At 42.1% G+C, this 10,809-nt stretch overlaps 1 protein-coding gene and 1 pseudogene across 1 annotated transcript in view; one reads left to right on the top strand and one right to left on the bottom strand.

The window, feature by feature from the left end:
* Window positions 1–920: 920 nt before the first annotated feature.
* The window catches only part of STOM (stomatin), a 30,969-nt gene continuing 21,080 nt past the window's right edge, over window positions 921–10,809 (top strand). The window contains exon 1 of the mRNA XM_012771736.3: window positions 921–1,077. Coding sequence (XP_012627190.1) covers window positions 1,017–1,077 — 61 coding nt within the window. The 5' untranslated portion in view covers window positions 921–1,016. The remainder of the gene's footprint in view (window positions 1,078–10,809) is intronic.
* On the bottom strand, window positions 7,663–8,011 carry LOC142874311 (HIG1 domain family member 1A, mitochondrial pseudogene; annotated as a pseudogene).

Below are 10,809 nucleotides of genomic sequence, written 5' to 3'. Positions count from 1 at the left end.
AGAATAAAACAGAGCGCAGTTTTCAAATGTGAGGTTTTCAGCCCCAACCCAAGAGAAGGCTCGAGGTTGGGGATGCCCTCGCATAAGTTCTTCCCTCTGCCTGGGACACCCTTTCCCACCTCCAGCACCACCTGTCCCCCTTCCCAAGGCTGGCTGGCTCCTTCGCATCTTTCAGGCGACATCTCAAGGCCACCTCCTTTCAGAGGCCTTCCCTTATCCCCCCAAGTAAAGGAGATGCCCTTTGCTACTCTCTGAATACTCCATGCCCTTCACAGCGCCTTCACCAGGTGTACTGATTCGTTTACCTGTGTGTTGCCTGGCTCCCCACTGGAGCACGCAAATTCCATGAGGGCGGGCCCGCGCCTGCCAGGCCGCTGCATCCCCAGCTGGAGCACACCAGTGCTCCAGAAGGATTTTGTTTGAATCAGTGCACCTCACTGGAACTCGTTCACTTCGGCTGGGGGTGGTCATGTTGGTCCCTCAGGTCAGGCTGGCCTCGGTGCCCCTCCGCCTGCTCCCCTCAACTCAGGCCCCACCCGGTCAAGAGAGGGCGCCATTTTCCTCCCTCTGACTCCTCAGCCCAGAGGGGGCGCCTGGATCCAACACCTCGACCCACTGAGACGCCTTTTCCTCACTCGCACCTTTCCCCCTGGCCATCCTCTGGGCCGCCTCCGCAACACCCTCAGTCCCCGCACTGTGGCCGCCTTTCCCTTCCGAAGTCTCCGCTCGGCCCCGACCCCAGCAACTGGGGGAATCTAGCCCCTCAGACCACACCCTTCGGCCCGCGGACTGAGCGGGAAGCGAGCGCAGAGCTCCGCGAGGGAGGCGGGAGGGCGGAGGATGGGGGCGTGTCCTCCTTGATCCTGGGCGTGGATTGGCGGGGGCGCGGGGAGGGGGCGGGACCTAAGGGGGCGGGGCTGCAGCCTGGGTCTCTAGTCCCCCGGCCCCTCCGGGCATTCCTGGCGGCTCTGGCGTCTGCGGGCCCTCGCTGACAGCCCGACTCCGGCTCCTGCAGCATGGCTGAGAAGCGGCACACATCGGACACCGAAACCCGGCGGGCCCCCACCGCTTTCAGTGGTGAGCCCCGCGCGCCCCTCAGCCCTCCCCCGGGGACCGAGCCCCCGCCCGCAGCGTGAGCTCCTCGGTCTGAGGACCGGGTTCCCGGCCGGTCTCCGCTGCTTTGGGCTGTGCGAGCTCCTCTCGGAGCGCGGTCACCTCACTCCTAAGCTGAGAACAATGAACCCTGTCCCGCAAGCTGGGGGTCTCGACTTAGGGGCGGTGGGGTGCAAAGCCCGGCCTACGGTGGCCGTGCCGGTGGCGCGGGGCGTTTCCGATACCCTGCGCAGTGGCGGGGCCGCGTTATCCCGCGGTCGCCAGATGCCAGGCGCCGTGCCAGCGCTTCGTTATCTCGTGGCGCGCGCGATCGAGGAAACGCAGAAGGAACCGGCAGCCAGCGGGCAGGGAGCCGGCGCCCCGCGTCTGCACCCCTCGCCCGCTCCCCTGCCCGCCCCGCCCCCTCGGAGGCCGCCGCCTCCGCCCAGCCCTCGCCCCGCAGGGGCCGCCCGCGCCTCGGGAGCTGGGAAGAACTCTGGGTCCCCCTCCCGCAGCTCCTGACACACAGTAGGCCGCATTTGCAGAAGAAGGAAGGGAGGTCTCTCTTTGGCTCTCTTCCCACCTCTCTTTCTGGCTCCGCTTTCTGCCCTGTTTTCCCGCTCCGCTTTACTGTGTCTTAGAGAACTCTCCTTCCCGGCTTTTGTCCCTCACGAGGAACTCTAAGTTCCCCTACCCTAACCCTATCCTGCTAGGGTGTTCTCAGTCTTGAAGATGGGAGTGTCTCAGTCTTCTTCCTTTGAGAAGGAATTAGCACTCCTGAGAGGGCTACCACCTTGAGCCTTTATTGGCTAACTCCGGGGATAGGGGGTTTCAATAAGGAGAGGTGATGGACCTCTCCTTTTGGAGAGGAGTGTTGGTATCTTCTGGGGAGCTCTTAGTGGTCCAAATTAACAGTATTTCTAAAGATGCAATTTCAGACAGGATGACACAGAGAAAGAAATTTAGGCAGCTGGGTGGGCTTTTGCAGCACCCTACAAAGAACACTACATTGAAGTCATCTGTTCTGGTTATTTGTAAAGCCAGTTTTGTCCATCCATTTTATATAAGTCCCCTTTGTCTTGCCCAGGGATCCCTGTCTTTTTAGTTCCTTACCAGGGGCATTAAAAGAATTACAGAAATCGTTATCCCTCACTTTTCACTACTGAGCACCTTGGAAAGTTATCTTCCCAAATTGGGAGTGTACATATACGGGAATTGATGAGAATAATACCGAAATGCATAAATACATAAGTAAAACTTAAACACTGAATAGGCCAGGCTCTGTGCCAAATATTGTATATACATTATTTTATTGAATTTGCACATCAGATGATGTGGTATGTACTGTTCTTATCCCTACTTTATACTTGAAGAAACTGATACTCAAAGGGGTTATGTTGCTTAAAATCACACAGTTTATAAATAATGGAGCCATATTTTACATCTGGATTTGATTGATTCTAAAACTTGAACAGGAAAAAAATTGTTTCACTTCCTCCATAGTTAGTTGTCTTATCCTAGATAAAAAGATGGGTAGCATGCATTCCTCAGTACCCTGACCCCCTGGTGGGAAACTGCAGTGGGAAATCTGTTTGGAGGAGTTATTTAGGAATAAGCATGATCTTTGTACTTAATGTTTATTTAGTTTCTCATGGTTACAGACCAGTTTTTACTTGTAAGTTTTTTTTTTTCTTGGTTCTACACTTAACTAATTTTTAGACAGAAATCTTTTAGGAATCTTATGGAAACTAATGTACCCTCTCAGAAAATTATACATACAAACACAATTTTGCTGGTCTGTTCCCCCCCCCTTTTTTTAATGTAAACCTTCAAGACTTGAGATTGGTAGGAAAGCTATTAGTAGAATTTATTAAATAGAATTTTTAAATGCTTGCCATGTGCCAAACACAGCCTAAGTGATTTACAAACATTATCTAATTGCAATTTTGCAACAGCTCTGCAAGGAAAACGTCACTGTTCACCACTTTACAATAAGGAAACTGAGGCTAAGAGTTTAGAGCCAGGTTTCAAACCTGGGCTATCTGATTTTCCAAACCGTTTTCCCTGTCCTAGAGATGCATACCAAAATGTAGAACCCTGTCTGACATCAGTACTTTACTTGAGAGACAATAAACAAAGCGTAGAGGAACCCTGCTTCAGACCTCTTGGATAAGGCAAGTCCAGAGGGTTGCTTCTGAGGGAAGCAGTGGAATCATAAAAGCCCAAACTCTGCCTCCTAGGAGTTTGCTGAGCTTTAGTTCTAGGTACGGAATGTGACCAAACCTAGGCAAAACCAGTTTTTCTTAAAGCTAATACATTCACTTTGAATGAAATAATGCAGGTGGATTGCAAATAAATGTATCATTATAATTAAGAGCTATATCAACAGAAGGAATCCCTTTGGGAGAGTGACTGAAAATAAGAAGAATCATGGGACTGATTTGTTTATTTCAGTTGTTATAGCCGATTGGGGAGAACATTGTAACTTCTTCAATAATTAATCTGAACTAAACCAGCAATGGTCATAAATTAACTCAAACGGTAGACCAAGTCTACAAAAACTGGCATTTATGTATTTTTTTAATGATTAAATAGGTTCTTGGTGCCATCTGATGGTATGAATTTTGCAGGGTGAAAGACAAAGTCGCTGATTGACTAGTAAGCTTTGAAGAAAAAAAAATTTTAAAGAAGTGGGTACAATGATACAGATAGGGTTCAAAATAAATTTTTTAAAAAGACTTGGAAAAGCATTTTCCTGAAAACTATTGCAACGATACCTGTTCTCTGTGTCTGCCTTGCATCCTGTACACGCCTGTCATATGTTTATCATATAGTATTATAATTATCAATTTGATTCATCCACCTCCCCACCACCCCATGAGAGCTTGTGAATGCATAGACTGTCCTTCCTCATTATATCAACTACATAGTAGGTGTATAAAAATGTTTGTTGAAGGCCGGGCGCGGTGGCTCACACATGTAATCCTAGCTCTCTGGGAGGCCGAGGTGGGCGGATTGCTCAAGGTCAGGAGTTCAAAACCATCCTGAGCAAGAGCGAGACCCCGTCTCTACTATAAATAGAAAGAAATTAATTGGCCAACTGATATGTATATAAAAAAAATTAGCCGGGCATGGTGGCGCATGCCTGTAGTCCCAGCTACTCGGGAAGCTGAGGCAGAAGGATCTCTCGAGCCCAGGAGATTGAGGTTGCTGTGAGCTAGGCTGACGCCAGCGCACTCACTCTAGCCTGGACAACAAAGCGAGATTCTGTCTCAAAAAAAAAAAAAAAATGTTTGTTGAAAGAAAAAGAAAGCAGGTAGGGAGATAAAGATCCCCATAGAGTAAATTACATTGGTAAAGGTTTGGCTTATGTTGATAGTGGAACAATTTTTCTGTTTGCAGTTTATTTCATTAAGTTTGTTATAACCCAAACTGTTGACTTTAGGGTGTGACCATCATGTTTCTTGTTATATATTCTTATTACAGATAGAGTATTTGTCTGGGTTTACATCATCAATAAAGGGATTATAATTGTCAAGATAATTTATTGTGCCTAGTAAGGAATCTTCATTTACTTACTAAATCAGAAAAAGAGAAGTTAGAACATTGGCCTCCAACCTTTTTGGCACCAGGGACCAATTTCATGGAAGACAGTTTTTCCACAGATGTTGGGGTGGGGTGTGGCAAAGAGGCTCTGTGCCCTGGTCCCCTAACAGGCCACGGACTGGTACCAGGGGTTGGGGACTACAGCATAGATTGGTTACTTTCCACTTTGATATTTCAAGACCTCTGAGATTCTGGGCCAATGTTAAGGAGTGTTGCAAAATGATTTATAGGGATTAATGACAGTAAATCCAACTATGGTGGAGAGCAGTGGCGATCCTTAATCCATGGTGAGTTTAGGGCAGCGGTCCCCAATCTTTTTAGCACCAGGGACCATTTCATGGAGGCAATTTTTCCACGGGAGCTGGGGGATGTGGAGCTCGGACGGTGATGCAAGCGAGGCAGAGTAGCTGTAAATGCAGATGAAGCCTCCTTTGCTCACTTGCCCCCTGCTGTGCACACCCCCCAAGTTTCATGGAAGATAATTTTTCCATGGCCGAGGAGAGGGGGTATGTGGCAGAGTTCTGCAACCCTGAGGTTGGGGACCATAGAATTAGAGGACACAATTGGTGGAAAGAAGGAAGTATGTGTCAATTCTCTATTGACACATACTTGTTTCTCCATTCTTTTTGAGTCTTTGTCTTTTCTCTGGAGCTAGTAAAGTAACTTTGACCCCAAGCATTTGGCATGTTATATCAGTAGATCAGCCTTGAAGATACAACCAATGAAGTGTCTGCCCTAAAGTCTCAGACAGCTGAATGCAATGGCTCATACATGTAATCCCAGCAACTCAGGAGGCCAAGGCTGAGGCATGAGGATCGCTGGAGCCCAAGAGTTGAAGGCTGCAGTGAGCTATTATCATACTACTGCACTCCAGCCTGGGTGACAGAGTGAGATCCCATTTCTAAAAAAAAAAAAAATAAAGTCTCAGACAATGAAAATTATACCAAACTTGTTGTCCAGTTAGAGTAAGCACTATGGTACAGTAGTAGAGTTTAGTGAAATAAGAGTGGAATTTATAAGTAAAACTCTAGGTTGAGGTTGCAATATTATCACTTAAAGATTTGTATGAGAGATGGTCCAAGAAAGTTTAGAACTCTGACTTACTACCCCACATGTAGTCTGTTTCTCCTCCAGAGATAGAGTCCCCAAGCAAATTGTTAGTCTTGATATTTTCTCCTTGGTATGCTGGTCCCAGAAGGCAATTCACTTAATAAAAGTTTATTCCTGCAAACTATATTAATAATGATCTGAAAGTTGTGATAATAATAGTGGCCACTATTTATTGAACATTTCCAAAGTGTCAAACACTTTACATATTTTCTCATTTTATCTTCATAGCAACTGTGTGAAATGTGTACTATTCTTTCTCCCCCATTTTACTGATGAGAACATTTAATGGTAGAAGTGGAATCTGACACCAAACACTCAAGCTCTTAGCCACTGCTTAGCTATTTCGCCTCAATGAAGAATTGGGAACCTTATGATCTAGTTTCTTTATGCTTCTCTTTCCCATTTTTTAAATGAAAGTGATTTACCTTCCAAAGACCTTAATGAGAAAAACTTAATTATAGATAATTTTAAGATGTCTGAGCAAAAGAGCAAGGAGGAAAAAAACTGAAAAAGTAGGAGGTTTTCTGTTTTCATGTATTTCAGGCCTGATCTAAATTTAATTAACTTAATACCCATTATGAAATTGTTTTTCTCTCTAATTTTTCTAAACATGAATGTTTTTATGTTTCCAGACATGGGCATGTTGAACCCATTTTTCTACCTTCCTGAATTCTCTCTAACCTCACAGTTGGAAAAGGTCTGATTTTATAAAAAAGAAAAACCCTTGAGGAAAGCTGTTGACAACTACGTTGGGACAGAGGGTGATTCTGAATTGTTTTCTTGGATCTTGTGTGCTGATGCATAGTTTCAGTTTGTCTTATGTAACATCAGTCTTTTCTTTTTTTTTTATGTGTCCACTTATTGTAATAACAATACATATACCATGTTATCACCATGGAATGTAAGTTCAGAGAGAATACACAAGAGAATTACAAGTGTAATGAGAATATGACACAAGAGAATTTGACAAGTGTAATGAAATATTCTGTAGTATATCAAAGTTTGTGTACAATGTTTGACCAAATCATATTGCTCATAAATCATTAATCACTCCCATTATAGGCAATTTGTTTATTTTAACATTTCTAATTCTTACAGAGAAAATAAACATAATGCACACACTTTAAAAAGTTCTTTATTTACCTATGCATTAATGCTTAAAATACATTATTTTTATTTCAAAGTGACATTTAAAAATTACACAAATATAACCGCAGCAAAAATATAATTTTACAGTTACAAAAGGGCTAAATGAGAATCCATAATTAAGTTTTTCTTGTGTTTACAATCGTGATTCTGAAATAAATACTACTACTATACAGCTCTGTTGTAAGCTTTCTAGGTTTGGTTTAAACACATACACATACACTTTCAATTTTGAAAGGCTTTACAAATTATATTCATGCACTTTTTTAAAAAAGAGTTCTAAAAGAACCAACCAGTCCCCAAAACTGAAGTACTCAACCAGTCCCCAAGACAGGCAGAAAAAAGTTAAATTAACTGGGGTAAACAGGACTCCTACATGACATCCAAAGCATGAGATGTTCTGCAGCAAACTGGGAGTACTTCAGGGTTGGCCTGCTGTCCTCTTTAGAACTAATTTCATTTAACAGTTTAAGAAGGTGGACATTTTAACATCACCAAGTGCATTTAGGTGACATGTTTCTTTTTGTGCTAACTTGACTCCTGTGAATGACCTAGTTAGTGAACTAGACACTAGTAATTTGGTCACCAGGCAAATCAAGCTGCAAGAAAGGAAGCCAATATTCAAAATACTGTATTATTGTCTGAACTCACTGAAATAATTTATTTTTGACATCGATAGGTAACCTCAATAACTAAATCAAGCTCCTCCAACAAGACCAAGACAAAGACAGCAGCTCTTCTTCTAAGGTTTAGGTTTTGCCCAGAATTCCCAATACATGGAATAGCCCATACCCAGAGTCATTGCTCCCACAACAAAGCCTTGGGCTGCCACACACATGTGTATCAGGTGAAGGGACATTTTAGTATTTCCCCTGCTCTTCAATTTGTATAATCCATATGCAACAATTGCTGCAAAACCTGCCATTCCAATGGGGACAAATGGTGCCTCTTTAGCTTTTTGGATAAGTTTGGATCCCTGATCTTCATCATATGAAGAAAGAGAAACATCTGTGTTGGTTGACATAGTATTGCTTGAAGAATCTTCCCAGAGCGAGAAAACCCCTTACGGTACCACTGGCTTTGACCCCCCATCAGTCTTTTCTTCCAGACAAACAACAGAATCAATCACTCAACTCGTTCAGCAACTATTTATTTAACAAATTTTTTGGAGTACCTATTTTTAACTAGGTATCTTCCATTTTGCTCATTTACTCATCACACTAACCCTCTGAAGAAGTATTCTTATTAGCCCTATTTTTAAATGGGTAGACTGAGGCACAGAGGAGTAAGGTACTTTCCCACGATCACAAAGCTATTAATAGTAAGTGGCAGAGCCAGCTCTGAACCCATTATGCTATATTGTTTTAACAAGACCGACACTGAATAAGATGATTACAAGTATGATAAATGTTTTTTAAAGAGGATTAAGTGCAGGCCGGGCGCTGTGGCTCACGCCTGTAATCCTAGCTCTTGGGAGGCCGAGGCGGGCGGATTGCTCAAGGTCAGGAGTTCAAAACCAGCCTGAGCAAGAGCGAGACCCCGTCTCTACTATAAATAGAAAGAAATTAATTGGCCAACTGATATATATATAAAAAAATTAGCCGGGCATGGTGGCGCATGCCTGTAGTCCCAGCTACCCGGGAGGCTGAGGCAGAAGGATCACTTGAGCCCAGGAGTTTGAGGTTGCTGTGAGCTAGGCTGACGCCACGGCACTCACTCTAGCCTGGACAACAAAGCGAGACTCTGTCTCAAAAAAAAAAAAAAAAAAAAAAAAAAAAAAAAGAGGATTAAGTGCTATTGCAGCTTAAGAGAGAAAGGCCTATTTAAGACTGAGGGGTCCAAATTTAAAAGTATTAATGTGGCTCTTACCTATTTTCTTCCTCCTGTTATATGGCCTGAAATATTTGAAAATCTTCAAAGTGCTTGGGAAATACGATATTTATGCTTACTTAATTTCCTTATTCTTTTTGAGGTAAGCAAAGGATTTCCTTTATTTCAACTTCTGTTGAAAAATCTTTCTTAAAAGGATTAGTCCATTTCCTTTCCTTAATATTTCATGGTAAACACATTTTAAGCTTTGTGATTCAAATCATATAATGCCTTGTCAGTGTCTGTTCTTTTGGTTTAGTATTTATAGCCATAGATGGTTTATAACAGGGAGGAAAAGTTACAGTTTTCAATCATGGTTCTTAACTCACTGCCATCTGGCCTGTAGTCACCCTAGCCCAGAGAATAATTTCCTCTCTAGAGGTTTAAGGATAAGGGTATTTGAAGAACTAAACTGTGCCTAATTAAAGTAATGATTTGAAAGGCAAGCTATAGTGGGTGCTTGTTTGCTTTGAAATACTCTGCCTAAATAAATTGCAAGTTGTGATCTACAATTAAACACCATGTTTTTTCAACATATATTTATTGAGACCCTACTAAAGTCTGCCTCTTTCTTGCCTCTAGCTCTTTTAATCTTTCTATCTTTGTAGAATACTGCCTTTATTTTTGTGTGTCTCCCATCTTTACTCCTCTCTCCTTCTATTTATTTTATTTCCTTCCTTTTCTGTTATCTCCTTCCCTTCTTTGTCTTTTTCTCCTAAAATTCCAGCCATTTGAAAAATTCAGTTATAATAAAAATTTGATTATTTGAAGATGTATTTATATTCAATTTTACTTGCCCTTTTGCTTATTTTCACCTTGAGTTCTTATTTATCAGGTCTTACAAAGACCTTGTTTCAAAACAAGCAAAGAAAAAAGAAACTGAGAAGCTGGGATATGTACCCCTATTTGAATAGCTGGGAGTAAGATCAAATGCATTACTTAATTTATGAAAATCTTCCTCCTCAAATAAATAGTTGTATGAGATAAAACAGGAACAGGGCTCTTAACAGCCTTTGGACCAAATCTGGCTGACTGCCTATTTCTGTGTAATCCACAAGCTATGAATAGTTTTTACCTTTTAAAATGTTTTTTTAAAAATCAAAAGAAGAATAATTTTTCATTACATGTGGAAATTATATGAAATTCAGATTTTAGTGTCCACAAATTAAGTTTTATTGGAATACACCCATGCCATTCATGTATGTATTGTCTACGGTTTCCTTTGCACTATAGTAGCAGAGATGTGTAGTGGCAACAGGCTTCATGGCCTGCAAAGCCTAAAATGTTTTACTCTCTGGCTCTTTACAGGAAAAGTTTGCCAAATCCTGAGATAGAATCTCTAATGAGGAATCATCGAGTGGTCAAAAAGAACACTCATATTCTGAATATATATGCTTTTAAGAGGAAAAGTCAAAAATTACCAAGAGCTTTCATTTTGACTTAGTACTGTTAGAACTGGATTGCACGTTTTTGAGACTAAACTCCCAACCATCCTATGTTTACCCACCCAGACTGCACTATTCTTGGCAGTTCACAACATAAGATATTTCACCTGCACTCTGTGAAAGGAAAGGAAAAGATTGTGCTTTAAATGTTGCAACTTAGGTATTTCAATAATTCTTAAGCCTGTCTTTTCCTTTTTGTGTGCAATAATGCATGTAACTCAGAGTCAGAATTTCAGATACTATGTAAGACGTTTCTGGCCTTTCCCAGCAGAGGAAATCCAGTATCTTTTGAACTTCAGAATAATTAAATCTCAGTGATGAATGGAATTTATTACTCTTCATGATTTCCAGTAGTGCCAAATTCAATAGATCTTAGAGTAAATCAGCTGATATGGGATTGGAAACAGCATACAATGCTCTGGACATGAGCCTATATTGTCATCTTGGAAAGAATGTTTTACTGCTTTTCCAGAAGCTGACCCAACAAAATTTACTATACAACTTGTCTTTTTTCATTTGTTTGTTTCAGTTTTCTTTTGTT

This window comes from Microcebus murinus, chromosome 12 (genome assembly GCF_040939455.1).
Source record: "Microcebus murinus isolate Inina chromosome 12, M.murinus_Inina_mat1.0, whole genome shotgun sequence".
NCBI classification, from domain to species: Eukaryota; Metazoa; Chordata; class Mammalia; order Primates; family Cheirogaleidae; genus Microcebus; species Microcebus murinus.
This window is presented reverse-complemented; position numbering and strand designations above follow the sequence as displayed.